The 27,573-nt window shown below is 46.6% G+C and overlaps 1 protein-coding gene across 3 annotated transcripts in view; it reads left to right on the forward strand.

The window, feature by feature from the left end:
• Positions 1 to 27,573, forward strand: part of FAM149B1 (family with sequence similarity 149 member B1) — a 68,013-nt gene that overhangs the window by 21,855 nt on the left and 18,585 nt on the right. For all 3 annotated transcript variants that reach the window (XR_012234182.1, XM_073585828.1, XM_073585830.1), the window contains exons 7-11: positions 5,851 to 6,015; positions 13,073 to 13,260; positions 18,769 to 18,902; positions 21,723 to 21,835; positions 23,155 to 23,373. Coding sequence is in view for 2 of the 3 variants with exons in the window: in XM_073585828.1 (XP_073441929.1) it covers positions 5,851 to 6,015; positions 13,073 to 13,260; positions 18,769 to 18,902; positions 21,723 to 21,835; positions 23,155 to 23,373 (819 nt within the window). In the remaining variant the exon portion in view is untranslated. The remainder of the gene's footprint in view (positions 1 to 5,850; positions 6,016 to 13,072; positions 13,261 to 18,768; positions 18,903 to 21,722; positions 21,836 to 23,154; positions 23,374 to 27,573) is intronic.

Below are 27,573 nucleotides of genomic sequence, written 5' to 3' on the forward strand. Positions count from 1 at the left end.
TGCGTTCCACGGTAGAACGCAGAAGTGCAGAACGAGACAGGCAACAGGCTGGTTTCCTGGATCTCGTGGGGCACAGGAGAGGAAATCATTGGCAGTAATGCAGCATTCCTGACGGGACGCCGCTTCCCTCTCTATGGTGGACTCCTGGCGTTACCAGCTCCCACTGGTTTTCTAGCAGGTATGGAGCCAGCACAGGTAAGTGCACGGTGGAATGCTATGTTGATGGCCTAGGCCTCTGGGCTGATGCTAGTCTCATGCCTTTGTGCCGAAGCTGCTCATGTGCTGAGGTATATTTTCACATATATGCATCTAAGTCTTGTACCTCTGGGCTATAATAAGGCCATATGTCCAGGTTACATCCCATGATTCGACTTAACTACTCCATCCGTAGGAGGACACATGGAGTTAATGCAGCACAGTGTCTTTATGAAGACGGCCCACCAGCTGCAGCTCAGTAATTACCTCCTTCGGGTGGGGTCAGTCTGACAAGTGAGATGTTCCATTCAGAGTCTCTTGGATGTAACTGGGGGCCTGGTCTCTTGTTTGGCACTTTCAAGCAGAGCCGTAGTCTGTCTGTGCCTCTGCACTTCATATTGCATCTTATTGCTTCTATGCATTATATTGAGTGCCTCTATGCTTCATATTGCATTATAGTGCTTCTATGCTTTATGTTGAGTGCCTTTATGCATCATATTGCTGCTTCATATGGCATTATCGTGCTTCTATGCTTTATGTTGAGTGCCTTCATGCATCATATTGCTTCATGGTGCCTCTGCATCATAGTGCTTCTATGCTTCATATTGAGTGCCTCTATGGATCAGATTGCTTCATGGTGCCTCTGCATTATATTGCTTCATAGTGCATCATATTGCATCCATAGTGCCTTGGGGCATCATAGGTCAGCATAGTGCCTCTGTACATCATATTGCATCAAAGTGCCTCTATGCATTATATTGAGTGCATCACGTTGCATCATATTGAAGCATGGTTCTTCTATGCATCATATTGCATCAGAGGGCTTCATAGTGCCTCTGCACCATATTGCATCATAGTGCTTCACAGTGCCTCTGCATCATATCGCATCATAGTACATCAGAATGCATCATAGTACCTCTAGGCATTATATTGAGTGCATCAGGTTGCACCATATGGCGTCATAGTGCCTCTATACATCATATGGCAACATAGTGCCTCTGCGCATCATATTGCATCATACTGCCTCTGCGCATCATATTGCATCATAGTGCATCATAGTGCCTTTGTGCAGCATATTGCACCATAGTGTTTCACAGTGCCTCTGCACCATATTGCATCATAGTGCTTCATAGTGCCTCTGCGTATATTTGAATCATAGTGCTTCACAGTGCCTCGGCATCATATTGCATCATAGTGCTTCACAGTGCCTCCGCATCATATTGCATCATAGTGCTTCACAGTGCCTCCGCATCATATTGCATCATAGTGCTTCACAGTGCCACTGCATCATAGTGCTTCACAGTGCCACTGCATCATAGTGCTTCACAGTGCCACTGCATCATAGCGCTTCACAGTGCCACTGCATCATAGCGCTTCACAGTGCCACTGCATCATAGCGCTTCACAGTGCCACTGCATCATATTGCATCATATTACATCATATTGCATCATAGTACTTTTGTGCATCATATTCCATCAGAGTGCTTCATCGAGCCTTTGTGCATCATATTGCATCAGAGTGCTTTCTAGTGGCTTTATGCATCATATTGCATCATAGCGCTTCATAAGTGCCTTTTTGCTTCATATGGCATCATAGTGCTTCATAGTGTCTCTATGCATCAGATTGCGTCATAATGCTTCGGTGCATCAGATGGCATCATAGTGCTTTGGTGCCGCCGTGCCTCATGGTGTATCATTAGTGTTTCACAGTGCTTCATAGTACATCATGGTGCTTCATAGTACTTTGGGCGTTGTGTCTTTGTGCCTCTGGCTGGGGCCTCTGACTTGGACCATCTGACTTGTGCCTTGTTGTGTGGCCACACCCTGTATTGTTGGCCTACCACTTTACATTTTGTCTCGGGCCCAGAGTCCTTGAGTTTTGAGCCCAGATCCAACTTCTGTTGCTTCACTCTTGGCATCCGGGATAGCCAAAAAAAAAAAAAACCACCTATGCTTGAATTGGCCTAGTATGATAGCATTTCTTCCGTCTGGAACAGAACTCTCAGGGAGCTACTGCCTTGACTGCTAAAGGCAAGTCTATTTCATAATTAGCTTTAAAGGGAGATATACATCTTTGGGTTTATCCTACAAGGAACATGCTACTGTCCTGGGAGCAGTAAATCCCAGGAGGGAGGACAGAATCCTTCCCAGCTCCACATACAGCAATCAGACTAGTTGCCTTGATCAACATCCAGTAGACAGATTCTTGTCACATAAGTCTGTTGTATTATGTTTACCAGGGACTGCATCACTGCCTTTGTACCCTGTGGCGAAACAGCAGCACTGCGTCAGGTGGCAGATGATCCCACACCCACTGTTCTTACAGCAGTCAGGGCTCTGAAGATAAAGAATTGGTAACCAGCACTCTTAGGCTAAGTTCACACGTAGCGGAACTCTTGCGGAAATTACAGCGAGAGTTCCGGAATTCCATTCCGCGGGAAAATCGCATTTTAAATTCCCGCGATTTTCCCGCTGAAAAACGAGCATTTTGCAAGCGTAATTAGCTTGCAAAATGCTAGCCTTTTCCAAGCAATCTGTAGCGTCGCTTGGAGAACTGATTGACAGGTTGGTCACACTCGTCAAACATAGTGTTTGACAAGTGTGACCAACTTTTTACTACTGAGGCCGCCTATGCAGCATCAGTAGTAAAAGATAAAATGTAAAAAATAATAAAAAAAAATAAAAAATGGTGTTCTTCTTACCTTCCGACGTCCCGCGCAGCCTTCCCGCCTCTCTCCACGCTCTCGTTCCCAGTAATCCTTTGCGAAAATGCCTGCGATGGACGTACGTTCTCGCGGGATCGCGACGTCTCGCGAATGACCGCGAGACTTCGCGATCCCGCGAGAACGGACGTCATCGCAGGCATTTTCGCAAAGGATTACTGGGAACAGGAGCGTGGAGAGAGGCGGGAAGGCTGCGTGGGACGTCGGAAGGTGAGAATAACAATATTTTTTATTTTAAATTCTATTTTTTGCAGGGATATGGTACCCAAAGCCCGGAGGACAGTCTCCTCTCCTCCGGACCGTGGGTACCATCCGCAATTGTTCTGCTTACTTTTCGCATGGTGTGCACAGCCACATGCGGAAAGTAAGCAGAACAATGCATTCCTATGGGTGCTGGATCGCTGCGATTCCGCAAAATTAGTGAGCATGCTGCGTTTTCTACCGCAAAGCGATTCCGCAGCATTAACACAGCATTGCGGAATCCCATATGAATGCATGGGATGCTTATTTTTTGCGTTTTCGCTGCAAAATCGCGCGGTTAAAACCGCCGTGGAAACGCGAAAAAAACGCCACATGTGAACTCAGCCTCACAGTCCATAGTCCCATTGCCTCACAGTAGATAATCCCCCTCTGTGATGGGGAGAAAACTACTCTCTCTAGCTATAGGGTATGGTTACTCCCACCATGGCAGTCTGGGTGTATAAATATCACTGAGAAGATTGCCTTTTAGGCCATGCGGGTATATATGTGTTTATAGATAGGTAGATAAGTTGACTTATATATAATGTCCGGACTAATGACTCGTTTAGAGGCAGTTCGAAATAATCTCTCGTATCAGAGGATTTTTACCGACAACCCCCCATCAACACCACTTTCATCGATTCCAGAGTCCAGACTCCCTGTGTCTAACATACTGTAGGTAAAACAGGAGTGATGATCCACGTTTCCCTTTCCGTGCTTCTAATGAGAAGGCCGATGTTGGTAATGGCAGGAGATGTTACCTGCCAGATAGTGTATTTCCTTAGTTTCTATACTATATAAAACCCTTACTTGGGGTTTAGACATCAAAGGATTCGGAATAGGCGTGATCTCCTGAGTAATGTATGTGCATCCCAATGCTCTGCCCATGATCCATGTACTAATTGTTATTGGTTTGATCTTCCCGCAGTCCAGGGTCTCTGTCTTGCAGGTTTCCTTGTACTATGGTAAGCTGATCTCTAACCAGGGTTTAACCTGAGCCCAGGAGGACTGATGAAGGAACAGTCTTTTGTTGTTAACCACATGCAGTGGATTACTGGTCTGTACAGTCCTCATGGTGTTGTGGCTGTGGCTATCACCATACTTTGCTGGGCAATAAGGTTTTTAAACCTATTCTGTGGCGGCGGTGTTATAAGTATCTGTCACAACAACTATAATTCACTGTGGTTCATTTTTGGTATTGGGATACAAGGGGTGTGTTTCACTCTGTTTCTGCTGCATACCTTGTTTACCACATTCATACTGAAATTGGCCATTATAGACATAGATCAGACACTCACTATGGTGTTTATCTTTGCGGATTTCTTTAGATATCTATATTTTTTTTTTTTGATCTTTCAGATCATTTCTATGTCTGGCCTGGTTCTTGCCTAGGACTTTGGTCCTTGGGTTTCTGTACCCACCCTGGGATCTTTCCTTTGGTATTCTCCATGGTGCTGTCCGGAGGGACGAAATGGAAAAGGGGAATTAGACCTACCGGTAATTCTGTTTCCAGTAGTCCCTCAGGACAGCACCCTTAATTCCCTCCCTTATTTTGTTTTTAGGCTTGCACTGGATCAATCTTCCGGCAGATCGTTTGTCCGTCAGGTCGCCATGGTTCGAGACTAAAGGTACTGTCACACTTAGCGATGTACCAGCGATATGACGCGGTCAGGATCGCTGGTACATCGCTAAGTGGTCGCTAGTGAGCTGCCACACAGGCAGATCTCACCAGCGACATCGCTGGGGACGGGGGTCGCTATTTACCTGTCACACTAGGCGATCCTGATGTCCTCCTGCCCGGCTCCACGTTCGTCTCTCCACAGGAAGCGCCGCAGGAAGCTGACGACGAGAAACTGGACGTTCTCGCGCGATCAGCGATAACCAGTGGGGGAGCGGGTTGTAGGTAAGTATCAGACACAGCGATATCGCTAGCAATATCGCTATAACGTCACAAGTTATAGCGATATTGCTAGCGATATTGCTTAGTATGACAGTACCTTAAGATGAAGCTGTTAAATGGTCTCTTATATACGCGTTTGTAAGGGCGTGTGTAGACCATTTCATCCATCCTCGGTGGTACTTTGAAAAAACACTGGAGGGTGGATGTGTGGGAGGGGCCTTTTAACCTCTCTGTGCTCCTGTCCCGCTATTGGTCAAGGGAGGACTACCTCCATGTTGCTGTCCTGAGGGACTACTGGAAACAGAATTACCAGTAGGTCTAATTCCCCTTATCTGAGTAGTGGACAACCCCTTAATTTTTTTTTTTGTAACACATTCTTTCAGGGTTATCCAAAAATGACGTGTACATATGTTATTTTAAAGGGGTTTTCCACTGTGGTATCCAAACTACAAGTGGAAAGCTGCCCCTATCAAAGAAAGATACTGATCCCAATGGCCTCTGCTGGACTGGAAGTGATGGTGTGAAAACTACCAGGGACCTGACCACTGACTGGCTGCAGAGTCAGTTGGTTGGTTGTCATGTGATCACCATTTCCGATCTGTCGGGAGTGGCAACGTTGGAGCTGAGGTGGATTCTGATGATAAATATGTCTTTTTTTATGATCATGATTGTTGGCATGTTTGCGTGGATCAAAAAACGCTGATTTGCTGATTATTTTCTTGCCTAAGTAGATCTTTATATGTATGGACAATGAAGAGGCATGTCTGCATTTATGGTGTATTGTATATTCCAGGTTGGGTATTTTCGGCATCGGGTTTCCTATCTCCACCCGTAGCGACACCAATGCCTTTGTGTCTTTTTCATTTTGTACTGATGAGGATGAAAACGACAATGATGTGGGGGTAATAATGTCAGACGGTACAATGGAGGAATACTTGGCTTTTGACAGTCGAGATAAGTGAGTATTTATAAGAGTGACATACGGTGGGTGAAGAAGAAGGACATTTGGCATTGGTATTCTCTTCATATGTAATTTACTCGAATGGTGGATGATGGATTAAAAACAGGATTTTTTGGGTTGCTTACCGTAAAATCTGTTTCTCGGAGCCTTCATTGGGGGACACAGAGACCATGGGTGTATGCTGCTGCCACTAGGAGGCTGACACTATGCACAAAAAAAGGTTAGCCCCTCCTCCGCCGTATACACCCCACCGACCGGCAGGAAGTTCCTCAGTTAGTCAGAAAGCAGTAGGAGAAGTAACAGAATAGATTGAGAACAGAACAAACAACTCAACTGTAACAAACCGACAAACATAAGAACAGGAGTTGTAGAACATGGGAGGGTGCTGTGTCCCCCAATGAAGGCTCCGAGAAACAGATTTTACGGTAAGCAACCCAAAAAATCCTGTTTTCTCGTTCGCCTTATTGGGGGACACAGAGACCATGGGACGTCCCAAAGCAGTCCCTGGGGTGGGAAACAAACTTCCATCAGGCCAGTGGACTCGCCACCGCAGCCTGCAGAATCCTTCTACCTAGGCTGGCGTCCGCCGAAGCATAGGTGTGGACCCTGTAGAATTTCACAAAGGTGTGAACCGATGACCACGTTGCAGCCTTGCAAAGCTGCAGCGCGGAAGCTCTGTGGCGCACCGCCCAGGAGGCACCAACCGCCCGGGTAGAGTGCGCTCTGACCCCTGGAGGGGCCACTCGATGCTTGACCCAGTATGCCTCCAAAATTGCTGATCTGATCCAGCGCGCAATAGTGGCCTTTGAGGCTGGGTGACCTTTCCTCGCCCCATCAGGAATGATGAACAGAGTCTGACTTCCGCAAGGAAGTCGTCCGGGCTAGATAGACTCTCAATGCCCTGACTAGGTCCAGCTTGTTCAAGGACCGCTCCCGAGGGTGAGCTGGGCTCGGGCAGAAGGATGGCAGAACAATGTCCTCATTGAGGTGAAACGAAGATACCACCTTCGGAAGAAAAGAGGGCGGAGGCCGCAGAACTACCTTGTCCTGATGAAGGACCAAAAAAGGAGAGCGGCAAGAAAGTGCTGCTAATTCCGACACGCGCCGGATGGAGGTAATGGCCACCAGAAAGGCCACTTTCCAAGAAAGGAGGGAAAGGGAAACGTCCCTGAGAGGTTCAAAAGGAGGACCCTGCAGAACCTGAAGAACCAAATTAAGATCCCAAGGATCCACGGGCGCTCGGTACGGAGGAACCGTGTGAGCCACACCCTGGAGGAAGGTTTTGACCTGGGGCCGGGAGGCCAGCGTTTTCTGAAATAAAATGGACAGTGCCGAAACTTGACCCTTCAAGGAACTGAGAGCAAGCCCCGCATCCAGCCCTGCCTGCAGAAACGCCAGAATAGAAGGGAGCGAAAAAACCAAGGGCGCGATGTCATTGGTCTCACACCAGGAGAAATAGGCTTTCCAAGTACGGTAATAGATCTTCGAAGAAGGCTTTCTGGCGCGGATCATGGTATGAATCACCCGATCAGAGAATCCTGCCCGTCTCAAAACCTCGGTCTCAACAGCCACGCCATTAAATTGAGCGACCGAGAATTGGGGTGGCAAATCGGGCCTTGAGACAGCAGATCTGCCCTGTCTGGAAGCTTCCAGGGGGCGTCCGCGAGAAGGTTGACAATGTCCGCGAACCAAGACCTTCTGGGCCAATTCGGGGCGATGAGGATGACTGGAATCCCCTCTGCTTTGATTTTCTTCAACAACTTGGGGAAGAAGAGGCAGAGGAGGGAACAGGTAGGGGAGCTCGAACTGTGACCAAGTGACGGCCAGAGCGTCGGCGCCCACTGCCAGAGGGTCCCGAGACCTGGACACGAATTGTGGGACTTTCCTGTTGAGGCGAGATGCCATGAGGTCTACATCCGGAGTTCCCCACCGACGGCAGAGCAGATGAAACACCTCCGGATGTAGGGACCATTCCCCTGCCGCGAGACCCTCGCGGCTGAGGAAATCGGCGGCCCAGTTGTCCACGCCGGGAATGTGAACCGCAGAAATCGTTGGAACAAAGGTCTCTGCCCATTGAAGAATTCTGGACACTTCCGCCAGAGCTGAGACACTCCGTGTCCCCCCTTGGCGGTTGATATACGCCACCGCTGTGGCATTGTCTGTCTGAATCCTGACAGGCAGGCCCTTGAGGCGCCTTTCCCAGTGGACGAGAGCTAGATGGATCGCTCGTATCTCTAGGACATTGATCTGCAGAGCTGATTCCTGAGTCGACCATCGACCCTGAACAGTGTGATTGCGGAACACTGCACCCCAGCCGATGAGGCTGGCGTCCGTAGTGACAATCTGCCAGTGAACGGGAAGAAAAGACCGCCCCAAGAGAATGAGGGGAGACGTCAACCACCAGTTGAGAGACCGCTTGATCCGGCATGAAAGGCGAACCGGACGATCCAGAGACAGAGCTGACCTGTTCCACCTGGACAAAATGGCCTGCTGGAGTGGCCTGGCGTGAAATTGGGCAAAGGGAACTGCCTCTATCGCCGCCACCATCTTCCCCAGGACCCTCATGGCTGTCCTGAGGGATGGAAATCGTGTGATCTGTAATGATCGCACGCCCTGCTGCAGGGAAAGGATCTTGTCTTGTGGGAGAAATACCCTTGACCGACGAGTGTCGAACAGAAGGCCCAGAAACACAAGGCGTTGAGTAGGGACCAGACAGGACTTTTTCCGGTTGACGATCCACCCAAAACTGGACAGGGTGTCTAGAACGATCGCCACACTTAGGCGGGCCTGTTGAAAGGAGGGAGCCTTGATCAGGATATCGTCGAGGTACGGAAAAAGAACGAGACCTCTGATCCTCAACAAGGCCATCAACGCCGCCATAATCTTCGTGAAGACTCTGGGAGCGGTGGCGAGCCCGAAAGGAAGCGCGACGAACTGGTAATGTTCGTGGTGAATCGCAAACCGCAGGAACTTCTGATGTCCGGGAAATATGGGCACATGTAGATAGGCATCTTGGATGTCTATGGAACCCATGAATTCCTGCTCCTCCATGGAAGCAATTACCGAGCGTACAGACTCCATCCGGAAGTGGCGAAGGCGAACTCTCTTGTTGAGTAACTTGAGATCCAAAATGGGCCGAACTGCCCCGTCCTTCTTCGGCACCACAAACAGGTTTGAATAAAACCCTGTGAAGCGTTCCGATTCGGGAACGGGCACAATCACCCCGGAACTGAGAAGAGAGGCGATGGCCGAACAGAACCCCGGGACCAAGGCCGGATCCCTCGGCGGACGGGATTGGAAGAAGCGATCCCGTGGAAGAGAAATGAACTCTATTTTGTATCCTGTTGATACAACCTCTCTGACCCAAGCGTCCTCTACTGAGGCGAGCCAGACGTCGCTGAAGAAAAGAAGTCGACCTCCCAATTGGAAGGGACCCACGGGAGACCGATGGTAGTCATGCGGATGTAGACCGTCCAGATCTAGATCTGGACGGTCTTCCCTGGGAAGAGTGGGACCGCCAGGACGGAGTGGGCCTGAAGGAAACATTCTTTCTTTCCTGACGTGCCTGTGGCCTTTGCTGGTTGGAAGGGTTTTCCTCCGTATTGAAACGGCGGAAAGTCCGAAAGGGACGAAACTGACGCCTTGGAGGAGGTCTGCGAGGCTTGGAGGGGAGAAGAGAACTCGTACCTCCGGTAGCGTCCTTAATAATCTGATCCAATTGTGATCCGAAGAGACGCACTCCCTAAAAAGGCAGATTGGTCAGGGACTTTTTAGAGGACAAGTCCGCCTGCCAGGCCTTGAGCCAAATTGTACGTCGGATTGCCACGATGTTACTTGACGCCTGAACTGCGCAAGATGCGGCATCCAGGGAGGCAGAAAGCAGATAATCCCCCGCATGGGAAATCTGATTGGCGAGATCGGCCAAATGCTCTGGTCGTGCCTTATCCAGAATGCCCTGCCGAAGGTCGTCTGCCCAAGTGGATATGGCCTTTGCTGCCCAAGAAGAAGCAAAGACTGGACATACCGCTGCTGATGCCGCTTCGAAGGCAGATTTTGCTAGAGATTCTATGATCCTATCATTAGAATCTTTTAGAGATGCCACACCTGACAGCGGAAGGACCGTATTATTAGAAAGTCTGGACACGGGAGGGTCCGAGGGAGAAGCGGCCCAGTTGTCCGTGAGCTCTTTAGCAAACGGGTACAGTACGCCGAGACGCTTTCCTCTTTGAAAGCGTCTGGTCGGATCTTCTCTCTCCTTTGTAAAAATCTTTCCAAACTCAGAATGGAAGGGAAACACCCTGGATGGTGTTTCCGCCCGTCTGAACGAAACCTCCTGATCTGAGGATTTCGCAGGGGCGTCAGCGATGTCAAAGGTATGGTGAATCGCGGCAATGAGGTTTTGCACCGTAACCTTCATGTTCGCATCCTGGTCCGAATCCAGCTCTAAGACCCCTTCCGATTCCGAAAGCGCTTCGCCTGACTCGGGAGAGGAGGCCCGAGAGGGAGACTGCTGGGGACTATGGGGTGAGGTAGGACGAGGGGAGGACTCCGCCTGGAGGTCCTGCCTGGGCCTCTTGCGACCGCTGCTGGCTGGCTCAGATGGGACGTCCTGAGACGTGCTGGGTCCCGCCGAAGCTCCCAAGGCCAACTTGTCCAGAACGGCTACTAGGGACTGAGACACCTTGGTGAGGTCTGCCACTGACTGTGATAGAGAGGAGGCCCAGCCCGGCATGGGGGGCTCACTCACCACTGGGGCTATGGATGGCTCCTGAGCGGCGCCGGGCTGGATTGGATTGCTACAGTCCAGGCAGAGGGGAGTGGACTGACCTGAGGGAAGCTTGCGATTGCAAGAAGAGCACGCAAAGTACTTGACTAAGGTGCCAGAGGAGGCAGGGGGACGAGCGCGGTCAGACTTAGAATTAGACATACTGACGGACAGTCACTGAAGCCTTGCCGGAAGGTTGGGGGACAGGAGGCAGAGGAGGGTGTCAGTCTGCAGTATGCAGAGCTACTCACCGTCCGGTGTCCTATCGCAGCTTCCAATAAATGGAGATGCACGGTTCGTCCGGCTTGCAGGGGCACGGCTGAGGGAACAGCGTCCGGCTGACAGGCTGCGAAAATGGCGGCAGCCAGAGAGGAGCCGAGCAGGAAGCGCGCGCTTTCCTGCAGATGCAGAGGAGGGAGGTAGGCGGGGCTAGGCGCCGATGATAAAAATGGTGCCGCCCGCTAAGATGGTAGGGTGGGAGGGACGGCGCCGCCTCCGGGACGCTCAACCTGAGGGGAGAAGGCCGTGGGCGGGCTTAGAGCGGGCGGGAGGGAAGCCCGCCCGAGAATGGAGAAGGGGGGCGTGGCCGCGACGCCGGACAAGGCCCCAGATGAAGCCGGGGCCTGGATTAGAAGAGGCGGCCGCCTGTCAGCACAGGGCGGCGCGGAGGCGTCGCAGAACCGCCGCGGTGGCTGCTACTGAGGACAGCTAGGACCCGGCAGAGGGGGGGGGGAAGAGCTGTCCGATAACCAGCCAGGGCCTAAATAGCTGCAGCGGAGGCGTCGCAGCACTGTCACAGCGACCGCTGCCGAAGAATCCATGGAGTGGCCTGGCGTGGAACCCGCAGGGGAGAATGGGACTCAGGTCTCATACTTACCCTCCTGATCCGTTTCATCCAGCGTACTGTTTCAAGGAGAGTATCCTGCGCCTCAACCGACCGACCGGCTCTGGTAGGCGAGTGGGTGGGAGACGGGGAGCGAGGACCATCTGGAACGCCACATCCATGTTAGGGGTCTTGGTCCTGCTGTAGACTTATGAGGATACGGGGTGGCAGTACACGCCGTACTCATAGTCTCTTTGTGGGACTACAGATGTGACTATTCACACTGTATCCCTCCGGAAAAACCTGAAAAGAAACGACGCACATCGAGGTAGATATGGGTCTAATCAAAGACCCGTGTCCACCTCCTACTGACACTAAGCTAAACTGAGGAACTTCCTGCCGGTCGGTGGGGTGTATACGGCGGAGGAGGGGCTAACCTTTTTTTGTGCATAGTGTCAGCCTCCTAGTGGCAGCAGCATACACCCATGGTCTCTGTGTCCCCCAATAAGGCGAACGAGAAATTAATGTTTGTAAATCTAATATAATCTTTGTACGAAGAACAGTTTACAACTTTATAATGTACTTAGTATTTCATTAAGTTTAACTGTAAAAATATTTAGTTCAAATCCAAACAATGTTCAGATTTTCTGTAAAGTTGCAGGTAAGGCTAGTTTCACATTAGCGTTTTTTTGCGCAGCGCATCGGGCGCATAAAAAACGCAAAGAAAAACACAAAACAAACGCGCGTTTTTTTAACGTCATGCGCACGCTGATGCGTAAAAAAAACCGCAGCGTTTCTTGCGTTTTACATGCGTTTGCGTTTTTTTATGCTCATGCGTTTTTAGGTGTGTCATTTTTTCCATTGTCTAGAGAACATTCTAGACTTGTTTAACTCAAAAACGCATGCGCAAAAAAACGCAACCGTGCGCAAGACCATGCGCACCCATGCGTTCCCATAGACTTCAATGTGTTGTTTTTGCGCATTCCGTGCGCAAGCGTTTTTTTGCCGCACCAAAAAATGCAACATGTTGCGTCTGGCGCGCCTGGCACGAAAGACAAACGCATGCGCACGAAAACGCAAGTGTGCGCAAGACCATGCGCACGTCATGTTAAACATAGGTGCGCAGTGCGCATGCGCACGATGCGCTGCGCACAAAAGCGCAAATGTGAAACCAGCCTAATCCATAGAAAGAACCCCGTAATGATTGGGTTTTGTAGAAGATATTTACTTTTCCATTTAACTCAATGGGGAAAATCAGACTGAAGGTACTATACCATCAATTGATGTGCTGTAGAACTATAATCCGCACCGTATGTCTAGTTACACATGGATATTTTTCGGCAGAGTGTGGACGACCACTTTACTGCTACTATAATATGCTGCGGATTTCCATTTGTAAATATGTCAACCAAAGAAATGTCCCTAAAAGAAACTTTGCATGTTTGATGGTTGATTTTGTCCCTTAGGGATGATGAATTCTTTGAATGGCACAGAGTGACGTCCTTGGACAGCTTGAAGATGGGCTACCCCCCAATTTCCCCTCAGTACTGCAAGAAGGTAGCCGTGCTGGCTTGCCTGTTTGATGATGTGTGGAAGGAAGCGGTGGCGTGTCTGGAGGAACTTGTTTGCCGGCATTGGGAAGAATCCATCACTGGTAAGTAAAGTGAAACAAAATCGGCTAAGTATCGAAATGGCTAACGTTTCCAACATATTCCGTAGCACTGTACAGACATTGTCACCATTCACATCAGCCCTTATTTCCAACATTGGTCAATCTAGTTTTTCCAATATTAGACACACACTCAAATACAGAGCAATACATAGGAAACAAATTGGCCTTTTAGAGTATTTTGGGAGTGTGGGAGGAGACCGAAGTATCTGGAGAAAATCCACACAAACATGGTGAGAACATACAAACTAATGATGGTGTTGTTTTTAATTGGATACAAACCTAAGACCCCAAAGCCTAAAATGGAGAAGCATATGGTTTTTAATGCCATTTATACATTATGGACTTACTTGGAGCATGGCAATAATATATACACGCAATGTTCAAGTATGGGAAAGGAAGGAGATATATATACACAGCTCTGGCAAAAATTAAGAGACCACTTCCAAATGTTCAGTTTGTCTGATTTCTCTCTTTATGGGTATATTTTTGGGTAAAATGTAAATTGTTCTTTTAGTCTATAAACTTCTGACATGTCTCCGAATTTCCAAGCAATAAATTTTATTTTTTTTTCTGAAAAGGAGAAATGTTCAAAACTAAAAAAAACCCCCAGTGCTTTCAGACCTCAAATAATGCAAAGAAAACAAGTTCATAATCATTTAAAAACCACAATACTAATGTTTTAACTCAGGAAGAGTTCAGAAATCAATATTTTGTGGAATATCTATGATTTTTAAAAACAGCTTTCATGCGTCTTGGCATGTTTTCCATCAGTCTTTCACACTGCTTCTGGTGCAAAAAATGTAAGCAGTTCTTCTTTGTTTGATGGCTTGTGACTATCCATCTTCCTTTTGATTACATTCCAGAGGTTTTCAATGGGGTTCAGGTCTGGAGAATGGGCTGCACATGACAGGGTTTTGATGTGGTGGTCTCTTAAGTTTTGCCAGAGATAGAATTAATATATATTTATTTTGGGCACTCCTTGTCAAAATTAATGTTGTTATGAACAGTTGAGCAAGTTGAAGATGAAATGATCTCTAAAAGGCCTAAAGTTAACCCTTTTACGACTTTGGATGTATAGGTACATCCAAGGTGAGCTCCCCCTGTTTGCTGCGGGCTCCGGTGCTGAGCCTGCAACTTTTATGGTACATGTCAGCTGATTTAAACTGCTGACATGTGCCCCTAACAGCCGCAGTGAAATCGTGATCCACCCACGGCTGTAAACATGTTAAATGCCGCTGTCAACCTCTGGCAGCGGCATTTAACTTGCGCTGGAATTGTGTCACTAATCCCGCCAGTGTCACATGACCGTGGGTCGCCGATGGGTTGGCTTGACAACCTGGGGTCTGCAAGAGACCCCTGTGGTTGTCATAGCCAGATAGCTATGAGCGCCGCTCAGCGGTCGGTGCTCATTGCAAGTGATCATTTCTGCTACTTAGAGCCTGGCTGAAGCCCCGCTCTGTGTAGCACAAGCGATTGGATAATTGCAGCTTCTAGTTTCCCATGGAGACTATTGAAGCATGTGTAAAGTAAAAAAAAAAAAAAGTTTTTAAAAATAAATAAAAAATAATTTCAAATCGCCCGCCCATTCAAAATAAAACCATAAAAATAAATACAAATATTAGGTATTGCCGCTTTCAGAATCGCCTGATGTAGCAATATATAAAAAGAATTAATCCAATCGGTAAATGAAGAAAAAAAATTTTTGGTCGCCACACCAATGCATTAAAATGCAAGTGATCAAAAGATCATATCAACATCAAAATTGTATCAATCAAAACGACAGCTTGGCACGCAAAAAATATGCCCTCATCCAGCCCCAGATCTCGAAAACTGGAGACACTACGGGTCTCGGAAATTGGTGACCTTTTTTTTTTTCTTAGAAACTTTGGATTTTTTTTTACCATTTAAATAAAAAGGAACCTATACTTGTTTGGTATCTAGGAACTCCAATGACCTGGGGAATCATAATGGCAGGTCAGTTTTAGCATTTAGTGAACATGGTAAAGAAAAAAAAAAAAAAAAAAACTATTGTGGAATTGCACTTTTTTTTGCAATTTCACCGTATGGGAAAACCAATGGTGTCATTCAAAAGTACAACTCGTCCCGCAAAAAGCGCCCTTACATGGCCATATTGCCGGAAAAATAAAAAAGTTATGGCTCTGGGAAGAAGGGGAGCATAAAACTGAAGCTTGGTGCAGATACCAGGAGACAGGTCAGTACACCAGGAGAGGTGGAGGGGGCCGTAGGACGGCCAAAACCTAGCAGCAGAACTGCTACCTCCTCCGTGTGCAAGGAGGAACAGGAGTAGCAATGTCAGAGCCCTGCAAAATAACCTACAGGAGACCACTAAAATCCATGCCTCTGCTCAAACTATCAGAAAGAGTCTCCATGAGGGTGTTATGAGGTCCACAAGTGGGGGTTTTGCTTACAACCCAACACTGTGCAGGGCAAATTAGCATTTGCCTGAGAACACCAAGATTGGCAGATTCGACATTGGCACACTGTGCTCTTCACGGATGAGAGCAGATTCACACTGAGCACAAGGCCTGAGACTGGGACAGAGATTTGTCTTCCAACAAGACAATGATCCCAAACATAAAGCAAAATCTACAGTGGAATGGTTCACAAATAAATGTATCCAGGTGTTAGAATGGCCAAGTCAAAGTCCAGACCGGAATCCAATCGAGAATCTGTGGAAAGAGCTGAAAACTGCTGTTCACAAACGATCTCCATCAAACCTCACTGAGCTCGAGCAGCTTGCCAAGGAAGAATGGGCAAAAATTTCAGTCTCTCGATGTACAAAACTGATAGAGACATACCCCAAGCGACTTGCAGCTGTAATCGTAATGTTGGCGCAACAAAGTATTTAGTTAAAGGGGCCAAATAATATTGCACGCCCCACTTTTCAGTTTTTGTATATCCACAAAAATGTAAAATAACCAATAAATTTCATTCAGCTTCACAATTGTGTCCCACTTGTTGTTGATTCTTCACCAAAAGTTTACATTTGGTATCTTTATGTTTGAAGCATGATATGTGGGAAAAGTTTCAAAGGTTCCAGGGGGCCGAATACTTTTGCAAGGCACTGTAGGATGTGGTATTTTAGTGTTCCCTTTATTTTTGAGCAGTGTATGTGTGTATACATCTTTTACATTTTAAAAATTACAAAAAGGAAAATGGGCTGGTAAATGATTTTGTAGCCAGCCAAGAGGTTTTCAATTTTTGTTTGAGGGATTTTCATCCATTCTTCCTTGGAAAGTTCTGTGAGATTCCTGGGTCGTCCTGCATGCACTGCTATTTTGACGTTTAGTCACAGATTTTCAATGATGTTCAGATCAGGAGACTGCGAGCCGTCATAAAATATTCAGCTTGCGCCTTTTGAGGTAGTCTGTTGTGGATTTGTTGTGTGTTTAGGATCATTATCCATTTGCAGACGCCATCCTGTTATGATTGGGTCACGGAGGAGGAAAGCAAAACCAAGGTAAGCCATAGAAAACCATAGAGGTTGGTAATTAGGCGGATTGCAGACCCCTGATCCTATCCACACAACTAGCAGTAGCCGTGGAGCGTACCTACGATGATCCTAGACGCCTCGACACAGCCGGAGAACTAAATAAGCCTAAAGCAAGAAAGGAGAAATCTAAACTGCCCCAGAGCAGACCCCAAAGGAATAGATAGCCCCCAAACATATATTGTCGGTGAGACAAGATGAAAACACAAACGCAGGTAGGAAAATAGACTGAGCAAACAATGGGGCCCACACTGACTAGACAGGACAGGAAAGGAAAGGCTCTGTCTGCAATCACGCTAAAAACCCTGCAAAAAATGTCCAACACGTCTGATAGAAAAATACTTAAGTCACTAGACTTCGCCCACTATATCAGCACTCTGGTATATTCTGAAAGCAGAGCAAAAAGAGGCCAATCTAATAAGGGACAAAAACAAACTGGCACAAGCAGTAACATAAGGATAGAAATTCAGCAGAGCCCCAGCCGGAGCTGGCTGATCACACAAAACTGAAATAGACAAAACCAGATCAAATGTGAACAATAGCAAAAGAACACTTAGCTGAGCATGCAGGGACTGCGCTGGAAACTAAGACCTCAGGAGGCAGGAAAAATCAGCAGGGATAGAGGGAGTCGACTGTCTTAAATCCAGTCAGAAACTCCAGATCTCCAGTCATCCTCCTCATTATCAGGTGGCAGGCCTCTGTTAATTAGATCAGCTCCACTACCTCCAGTAACCACCAGAGGGAGCCCGGAAAGAGAACTCGCGACTCCTCTGTCAATATAACCAGCTCCACTACCTTCACTAGTAGCCAGCGGTAGGCCAGAAAGCGAATTCACAACACCATCCTCTTTTCAACGTCTGTTTTTTTTTTACAGATGGTGTTATGTTTGCATCAAGAATTTGTTGAAATCCCATTGAATTCATACTTCCCGTGAAATGTTCCCCGTGCCATTGGCTGCAACACAACCCCAAAGCATAATTGATCCACCCCCATGCTTAATGGTTGTCGAGATGTTCTTTTCCTGAAATTCTGTGCCCATTTTTCTCCACACATTAATTATTGTGACCGAAGGGTTCTATTTTAACCTGATCGGTCCATGGGACTTGTTTCCAAAATGCATCAGGTTTGTTTAAATGTTCTTTTGCATATTTCTGACGCTGAATTTTATGGTAAGGATGCAGGAGAAGGTTTTCTTCTGATGACTCTTCCATGAAGGCCATATTTGTGCAGGTGACTCTGAACAGTAGAACAATGTACCACAACTCCAGAGTCTGCTAAATCTTTATGAAGGTCATTTGCATTCAAGCCGGGGTTCTGATTTGCTTCTCTAGCTATCCTACGAGCAGCTCTCACTGAAATTTTGCTTGGTCTTCCAGACCTTATCTTGACCTCCCATTTCTTTATTACATTTCGAACTGAGGAAAAGGCAACTTGAAAACACTTTGCTATCTTCTTGTAGCCTTCTCCTGCTCTGTGGGCCTCCACCATTTTCAGAGTGCTAGGCAGCTGCTTAGAAAAACCCATGGCTGCTGATTTATTTTTTTCTTTTAAACACAAGGTTAGAGGAGGCTGGGTTTTTGTAAAGCTGGGAAGTTTGCATCACATGGCCTTTCCTAACAATGATAGTGAACAAGTCATAACCCTAACAGGCTAATTAAGGTCTGATACCTTGGTCAAACTTATTTGAGCACAGAAATCTAGTGTTCCCAAAGTTTTGCATCAGCCAAATTCCCTTTTTGTCATTTTTAAAATGAAAAAAAAAAAAAAAAAAGACTGTATATAGTTTTTTGCCTAATACACAAAGGAAATGTGTAGCCTTTAACTTTAGGCCTTTTAGAGATCATTTCATTTTTAACTTGCTTAGCTGTTCACAATAACAGTAATTTTGACCAGGGGTGCCCAAACTTCTACACTGTATATCATATTGCATGTATTATTTGCCTGCACAATAATTCTTCTTGTCTTGAATATTTTTTCAGATGACGACCGGCACGTTATAGCCATTAAGACTACAAAAGTAGAAACGCTCAACCCCTATGCTCCACTCCAGCGTCTTCCATTGGTTCTCCCTCCTGTCTCACATTCCAAAATTCCCCCTATCTCCCCTAATCTGGTAAGAGAATTTACCCTTTGAGCCTCCAGGATGGCCGTAAGCATAAATCAACTGTACGGTCAGAAACCACTCTGACTATGCATTAGGAAAAAGTAGATAAGCCACTTGCGGACACCTGTGGCAGCACTTACTCTATCTACCCCTCGATCGGCATGTTGAAATTGTGTTGCTATTGTAAGCATTATACTAGGTGCACACTCATTGCCCTCCGCTGAGCACTGTGTATGGTATTTCCGTCATGACCCCTGAAAAGCAGGATTCAGCCAGAAAACCCAAAAGAGACCCAATGTAGCCATTCCTTAATATGGAGCCACTGTGGACACTATCTGGCCTCCGTCCTGGCAGTGTTAGGTTTTTCAGGAATATACTAAAACTTGGTCTGCCCCATGTAAGTGTATACTGAAAGAAGATTACTCATGATTTGTTCTTCACTGAGTCTTACTAACCTCCTATATCTAACTGATGATCGGTGATGTAACTTCCCTTAGATGATCTTTTAAATCCAAAGATTAACAATTCAATGAAGCAGGAAATATAATTACCCCTATGGTTTGTCAGTCTGCCACATTTTCTGCATGATCCTCGGTCATTTTAATTGAAATCCTGCAAGGTACGAAGGGGTTAATCCGTTTCATTTCCAGCTGCTTGCTGACTGACTCCATGCCCTCTTAGCCAAGGGGGAGTGCCTTTGCAGAAAAAATTTCCTACGGCAAAATTTCCTACGGCAATTGGACAAAAATTTGTAATATCAGACAAAATAGGATAAAGAAAGAGAAGATTAAGGGAGGACTTGCTGGGATATGTCATTTTTTTTTTTCCTGTAAGTTGGTTTAAATTCTATGACCATTTCTTAACAAACTTTTATAGAGGTCAGAGATTTTTTTTTTTTTTTTTTTTAAAGCACAGAACGTTCCCCTGCATGGATTCAAATATAAAACATGGAGGCATATTTTTCAAATACGCCAGAATTCTGGCATTATTTTCACCAAAATGGCTGTCTTTCATGACCTGCACCATGGGTATGATGTGTTTTTTGACATTTTTTGTGTGTTGCCCAATGCGCCAAAGAATGTACCCAAAATTTGGCACACATTTCTGGCACAAAGTAAACCAACTTTCAGTCTTAAAATCAGTTTTTAGTAAAACAATCTATGATCTGATTTGGCGCACTGGAAGACTGTCTAGCCTAAGTTTGTGCTAAGAATTACAAAGTTGTGATACATATGACCCCAAGATATTTTGGCTGCTTGCAGCTACCACTAGAGGGAGCTTACTGAACATTGTTACATACATAGAACTCAGTAAGAAAACAGCATGAAGCTCCTCCTGGTGGTGACTGCAGACAGTCGGCAAGATATTGTTTAACCCCTTAACTCCAGGGCGATTTTTCATTTTTGTGCTTTCATATTTTCCTCCCATCCTTCCAAGAGCCGTAAGTTTTTTTAAAAATTTTTTTACCGATTATAGCAGTATTAGGGCTTGTTTTAGTGGAACGAGTTGTAGCTTTGAAATGCATAATTGATTTCAATATATGATGTACAGAATAATGGGAAAAAAGAGTGGGATGAAATGGTGAAAAAGAAAATGCCATTCTGTCATAATTTGGGGATTTTAGGGGTTTTGTTTTTGATTATGCTGTAATAATGCCCTGGAAACATTATTCTCCAGGCCAGTACGATTATGAAAATACGAAACTTAAAGATTTTTTTTTTTTATTTAAGTGGAGAAAAAAAAAAAATCAGAAGTTAAACAAAAAATTGGTTTCTGTTGTCATTTTCCGAGATTTGATATCTTGATCTTTTGTATTAGATAGGGAAGTGTGGTCCATGAAAAACTGCCATTCTGGTGTTTCGATTTTATATTTTCATAGACCAGACTTACACGAACTCTGCAATACCAAATATGTTTTTTTTTTTTTTTTTATTCCATAGTTCCTTATTTTTACTGGGTGAGGAGTGGGGGTGATCTGAGATAGATAGATAGATAGATATCTCTATCTCTATATATCTATCTCTAAATAATCTGCAGCAAGGCAGCAACAACAACAGATCTGGAAGGAAAAACAGGAGCCTGAAGCACCATGGCAAGACAAGCCGCTGCATGGGATTTAAATTCTATTACAACATTTGCTATATGGGTTAATTAATTTTCATTTTCATTGACTAGACTTTTATGGATGTGATATTACAAAATAAGTTGTTTTTTTTTGTTTTTTTTTATTTATTTATTTATTTTTTTTAATGAGGGAAAAGGGGGATGATTCAAATTTTTTATACATACCTTTTTTTTACTTATTTTTTTTTTTTTAGTGGGTGTAGGGGGATTGAACCAGTAATCATCTGCTTGCTTCTACCATACAATGCTATACAACAGTATTGCAGTACATAGTGTAAATCTCGGTCTTCCATGAAGCTCATCCTGTGGCTGAAATTCACAGGTGTATCAAGAGAACGGCTATGGGGACCTTTAAGCTGGTCAATGACTACCATGGTTACCCATCAGTGCCTTGCGAGCGCACCGCAGAACCCAATGGAGCCAGTGCATGTATTGACAGCAGCATATAAATGGTTAACTGCAGTGAGAGGAGCGCAACTTCGTCCTCGGTTGTTAAAGATTCCTAAGAAAGGGCTACGTGTAACAGCCGGCATGTACAGTGTATGCGGGGGAGCCCATCTCCTGAGTCCCCTCCACACATGATAACATTAGTGCTGATGTTCATGTATGTCATTTTGCTTTTAGGGGTTAAAATAGCAAATGCATAGTCAGCACAGAGTGCCCACTTAAACCTAAGACTAAAATATTGTTTGGAACTTTTTGCAGGCGAATCGTTCTCAAGTGGGAAGTATCATTCATCCAAGGAATCTGAATGATTTAATGATGATTCACGGACTCCCACTACAGCAGAGGAATACACATCTGATGGAGAAAGTCCTGTAAGTATGACATGACAGTGAAACCTCCATCAGAGCTGAACTGCTAGCTCTCTTGTAGCCCAGTGTTCAGGTCTGAGCTACAGACTTTCTCTAAAAATATTACCAACTGATAAGTGAATCTATCTAGTGAACCTGCCATTAGATTCATGCTGCCTGAACTACGGGAGGAGTGAATCATAGCCTGGCTATTGTAGATTGAAAAGGTGGCCGGAAACTATAGGGCGAGATCTGAGTAGTCCAGCGTGACTTGTTGCCATCTTCTCCCTACCCGGCTCCATATGATTGGCTGAACTTTCCCATACATAAGGAGGAATCTGTTAATCTCTGAAATGCCAGAGCTGCATTGAATAGGATCTGATCTGCAGTGTTACAGAGCTGTGCTGTTCTGCTTCATACACTACATCTGGCCACCACCACAGCTAATAACTGCTGATCTCAAGGGGTTTCAGGTGTGTTTCTCCCTCTCATCTGATATTGATAAGCTAGGGCCATCAGTATCAACGTAGTGGACAACCCCTTCAAAGGGAACCTGTCAGAGAAAAACCGGTAGAGAATGGTCAGCACTCGCTACACAGTGAATGCGGTGCAATCACGCCCTCTGCTTGATGACTGACATCCTGCTGTGCGTTGTATTTGCAGGATGTCTGCAGAGCAGGGTGTCGGTCTCAGGCAGAGATTACAGCATTCTCTCTCTGTGTACTGAGTGCTGACTGATCACTGCCTGGATTCCCCTGATAACTGGAAGCGAGGAGCTGCAGGGAGAATAGACCTTTATTTTCTTCCTGTAGCCGCACTTACAATTACATTTGTTGCACATGCTTAAAATGGTATTTACATTCAGATTAACACTATATTTGCAGGTATATACTGTTTTTTTTGTTTTTCTGACTGGTTCCTTTTAAATACATTTGATTTTTAAGGAACATTAATTTAGCCATTCTCATCCAAAATGTTTTCATTTCCTACTCCTCTTTTGAAGAGTCTCTTGAACAGTGCCCACCATTATGCATACTGTGCCCTTTATTTGTAAGTTTGGTTGTGAAAATAAGTGTACACTGGCAGAGGAAAGTATATCTTTTAGGAATATGGCGTCTTTTAACATGAAGAGACAACTCCCTCCTATTAATTTCTTGGGATCAGCCAACTGGGTTTGATCCTCAGTTCTTCTTGAAGTGTCTTTTAAAAAAACAAACAAAACAAAACACCAGATTTGGGAGCAGAGAACTTTTACACCAGATACAAGAGTTACACCTTAATGGCAAGTGACTTGCCCTCTCTAAACCTGGCTAAAAATGCTCTTTACTTTTTTTTATTTGTAGGGATTCGGATGAGAAATCCCCCATGAGACCGACGTCTGCTGCACTGATCTCTGGGAAACCAAGGCCAGGCCGCTCACTGGAGCACAGCTCCTCGTCACTATCTCACAACGTTCCTTCTGCCAGGAGACGTAACCCTCCTCGCACACTCCATCCCATCAATAATAATCCCTCCAGGTCAGGGACCCCAAAGATGGAAGAGGTCATCAGAGGGACACGACTGTGAGTCTGATACATATACAGTACTATGTTCTTTTTGGATGTTTGACAAGAAACACTGCAAAAAAAATCACCAAGTCCGTTTGATCTCTGTTTGTGTCCTCATAACCTATGGCCTCGTCGGGTTTTCAGTCTGAATCCTTTTTATTGGGGATTCAGATGGAGACCCCAGAAACACTGCAGTGTAAACAGGGCAGTATTCCTGGTGGTGTTTATTGGTATGACCCATTATATTTTATGTTCGGGGATGAGGGAAGGGGTACTGGTTTAAACCATGGTGATCTTGGAGAGCTATGGTTCAACATTTTGTTTCCCTAATCTAAATAGGTAAAACAATTCTTCAGAGCTCTGTTTTCCCGTCTCCCATGACGGCACACATGAGAGAGGGGATCCACCCAGCCAGGACAGGAACCCTACTGAAGATAAAAAGGGACGGTACCGCTCCCTCGCTTCAGTTGGGTTTCCTGTCCTGACAGGGACCCGTGTGCTGAAGACGGCGTGTCAAGATGTCTGTACCTGCCCACCCCCGTGCCAGCGTGGAAGATCAGGCAGAGCCTGTGCGCTGGGCGTCGGGGGTGGAAGCGCCGTCCGCGGGTCCCCCGGGGGCTCAGCGTCCGAGAGGGCGTCAGCGTAGCATGGTCAGGGGTCCAGGGGCTCTTCCGTGGCTGCCGCGCCGCGCTCCCCCCTCTGCCGATGTCCAGGAGCTCCAGGAGGGGCGGCCTCTCCCGGGTCGCGCCCCTCTGACATCACGCGCAAGGCATGCTGGGAATGGGTGTGCCCGTGTGACGTAGGGAGCGGCGCCGGAATCCAAGATGGCGGCACCCATGGGAAAAACGCTGGCCGGCAAAAGATCATCCCGGCGGCGTGGCAGGAGGGGTGAGGGGCTGTGAATGGGCACCGGAGGAGGCTTGAGAGTGCAGTGGATCCCTCTCGGATAGAGGGATTACCACAGAAGACGCACTCATGCCCAAAAAACTTCACAAGGGAAGTGGGGCAAGAGAGCAGCGGCAGCAGTAGCAAGAGCTCTCGCCAGATGCAGTGCCGAGCCGCCAGCATACCAGAAGTAGCCGCTCATGTGGTGGGAGCGGCAGTTGTAAACACGACCGGCATGACTCTGAGACGTCCAGCAAAAACGTCACGAGTGCATCTGCGGAGCCTCCGAGATCGGTACCCTTGATTGACAGCGGTGGTGAGTGATCTACTTGAATGTCACCCTTATAGTAACGGGGTTCCATTTTTTTCTGTTTGATCACTAGGGGTTGCTAGCGGCAAAAATAGAGCATGCACCCTATGCAGACACCCGCTGGCAGATCAGTGGCAGAAAGATCTCTGCGCTGACTGTATAAGCAAAGCCATACGGGATGAAATCCCTGATTTGGTGAGTAGCCTTAGGGCTATAATACAAGAGGAGGTGAAAGGCTCCCTAAAGGCAGCCCTTAAAAGGGCGAATAAAAGAAGCCGTAAAAGGGATTCAGAGGCCTCGCTAGTGCAAAAAGGTCGTGAAAAATCCCTGTCCCCCTCCACCTCCTCTTCCTCTACTCACTCCTCAGAAGCCTCCTCAGACAGCGATATATGGGGCCGTCTGTGTTTCCCAAACAGAGGACGTGGAAAAGCTGGTCAAAACTGTCAGGTCTACAATGGGCCTTAAGGAGGAAAAGACTCCTAAATCATTGGAGGAGGTTATGTTTGGAGGACAGGAGGAAAGGGGAAAAAAAAAAACGCACCTTCCCTGTAAATAAGATAAAGGCATTAATTGACAGGGAATGGGAAAAACCCTGAGAGGTCGGGTGCCTTACCTTCTACATCAAAAAGGTGGTACCCATTTAAAAAAGACTCAGAAACTTGGGAAAAAATCCCAAAGATTGATGGTGCCGTAGCTAAATCCTCAAAAAAGGTATTTCTACCATTCGAGGACTCTGGCGTGCTGAAAGACCCGCTTGATAAAAAAGCAGATGGTTTCCTGAAGCATATCCGGGAAGCATTGGCAGGTGGATAAAAACCAGCAATAGCTGGTACTTGTACCGCTCATGCCCTCATGGTCTGGCTACAACAAATAGAGGACCAGATCAGGGATAAAATTCCTAGGGACGAAATACTGTCTAATCTGACACTGGTACACGGAGCAGTGGCTTTCCTAGCAGATACCTCAGCAGATGCTGCGAGGTTAACAGCTAGAGCGCAAGCTTATCAAATGCAACAAGGCGAACCCTGTGGCTTAAAGGGTGTCCGGGGGATTTGCCATCAAAACATAGACTGTGTTCCATTCCATGTGACGGCCAGTTCCTCTTCGGGAAAAAACTAGAGGAAATTTTGGAGCATGTGGCAGGGGTCATCCCACGGGAGATAGGAAAAATTAGAACTTTAAAAGAAGGAGAGGATCGGGCTATATGTTTAAAGGGCCCTGTACTTCCTCCAAAAAATCTCCCCAATGACATCAGGTTGGAGGTAAGGGGAGGACTTTTTCTCTTCCTTTCCGCCTGGCCAAAATATCTCCCCTAGTACATGGGTCCTGAGCATAATCAAGGACGGTTTAAAAATAAAATTCACCCGTCCGCCCAGGCGAACCTTTATAATGACACTCCAAAGGAAAGCCCCAGAGCAACAACTGGCCCTGGAGACGGAAGTTTTGGGACTAGTGCAAAAACGAGTCCTACAGGAGGTCCCAGTTCAAGAAGAAGGAAAGGGGTTCTACTCCCCCCTCTTTTTAATACAAAAACCAGACGGCTCTTGGAGGACCATAGTTAATCTGAGGAGGCTCAATTAGTGGGTAGACAATTGCTTCTTCAAAATGGAGTCAATCAATACGGTCACAAAAATCCTGTTCCAGCACTGCCTCATGGCAGTGATAGACTTAAAAGATGCCTACTATCATATCCCAATCCATCAGGAGTATCAAAAGTACTTGAGAGTAGCGCTCTATGTCCAAGGTCAGGTCAAACACTATCAATACGCAGCTCTTCCGTTCGGCCTGTCTACAGCCCCCAGAGTCTTCACCAAGGTGATGGCTGAGGTAATGTCATTTCTTCGTTCCCGGGACATAGTGATCGTCCCATACCTGGACGACTTTCTTGTCATAGGGAGGTCGGAGACCCATTGCACACACCAAGTGAAGGAAGTGATATTAACGTTACTAAGGCTAGGATGGATAGTAAACATCCCCAAGTGGAGACTAACACCAGTAAAGGTGCAATCTTTCCTAGCGCTAATACTGGACTCTGAGCGACAGCGCTGCCTCCTACCAGAAAACAATGTGACCAAAATAAGGGGCCTAGCTCGCACAGCAATACAAAGGCCAGCTATGACACTGAGGAATGCAATGTCCTTGTTAGGCTCGTTGACATCATGCATACTCGCGGTAGCATGGGCACAGTACCACTTAAGACAACTGCAGTGGGAAGTTCTGTCAGCGCAGAAACAATTGAAAGGGCGTTTAGAGGGTGAACTATGTCCCTCCATGGAGGTAAGAAACTTCCTACTCTGGTGGACTGTAGAAGAGCATCTAACAGCCGGTGTCCCATGGCAGAAACCAGTTGAGGACCTCATTATAACCGACACAAGTGCCACAGGGTGGGGAGCACACCTGAGATCCCACTCGATACAGGGAACCTGGTCCTCGCTAGAAAAGGATCACGGTTCAAATGTAAAAGAACTATGGGCAGTAGAGAAAGCCGTGAAACTTTTTCTCCCCTTGCTTCGGGGCCGCCACACCCGAGTCATGACGGGCAATCGTGCAGTGGTAGCTTACATCAACCACCGGGGGGGGGGGAGGAAGAGATCTCGGGGCCCCATGGAAATATCAAATCTACTTTTCCAGTTACCTGGACAACATCTGTTGTCCATCACGGCACTGCATATAAGGAGTGTCGAAAATACACAAGCAGACTTCCTGAGTCGCAGGCACCTAAGACAGGGGGAATGGTCCCTAAACCCCCAAGTTTTCCAACACATAGTTCAGACTTGGGGAAAACCGGAAATAGACCTGTTCGTCACCTCACGCAACAGCGGGGTCAGGAAGTTCTGCTCACTGAATTCAAAAGAAAATCCCTTCGCAGTAGATGCCCTACAAATACCCTGGAAGTTCTCCCTGGCCTATACGTTCCCCCCTGATAACAAAGATCCCCGTAGTAGTCCGGAAAATCAGGGAGGATCGAGCAAGAATAATTCTTATAGCTCCGTTTTGGCCGAGGAGACCTTGGTTCTCCC

Source organism: Dendrobates tinctorius, unplaced genomic scaffold (genome assembly GCF_039654945.1).
Source record: "Dendrobates tinctorius isolate UK_male_01 unplaced genomic scaffold, ASM3965494v1 ptg000089l, whole genome shotgun sequence".
Taxonomy (NCBI): domain Eukaryota; kingdom Metazoa; phylum Chordata; class Amphibia; order Anura; family Dendrobatidae; genus Dendrobates; species Dendrobates tinctorius.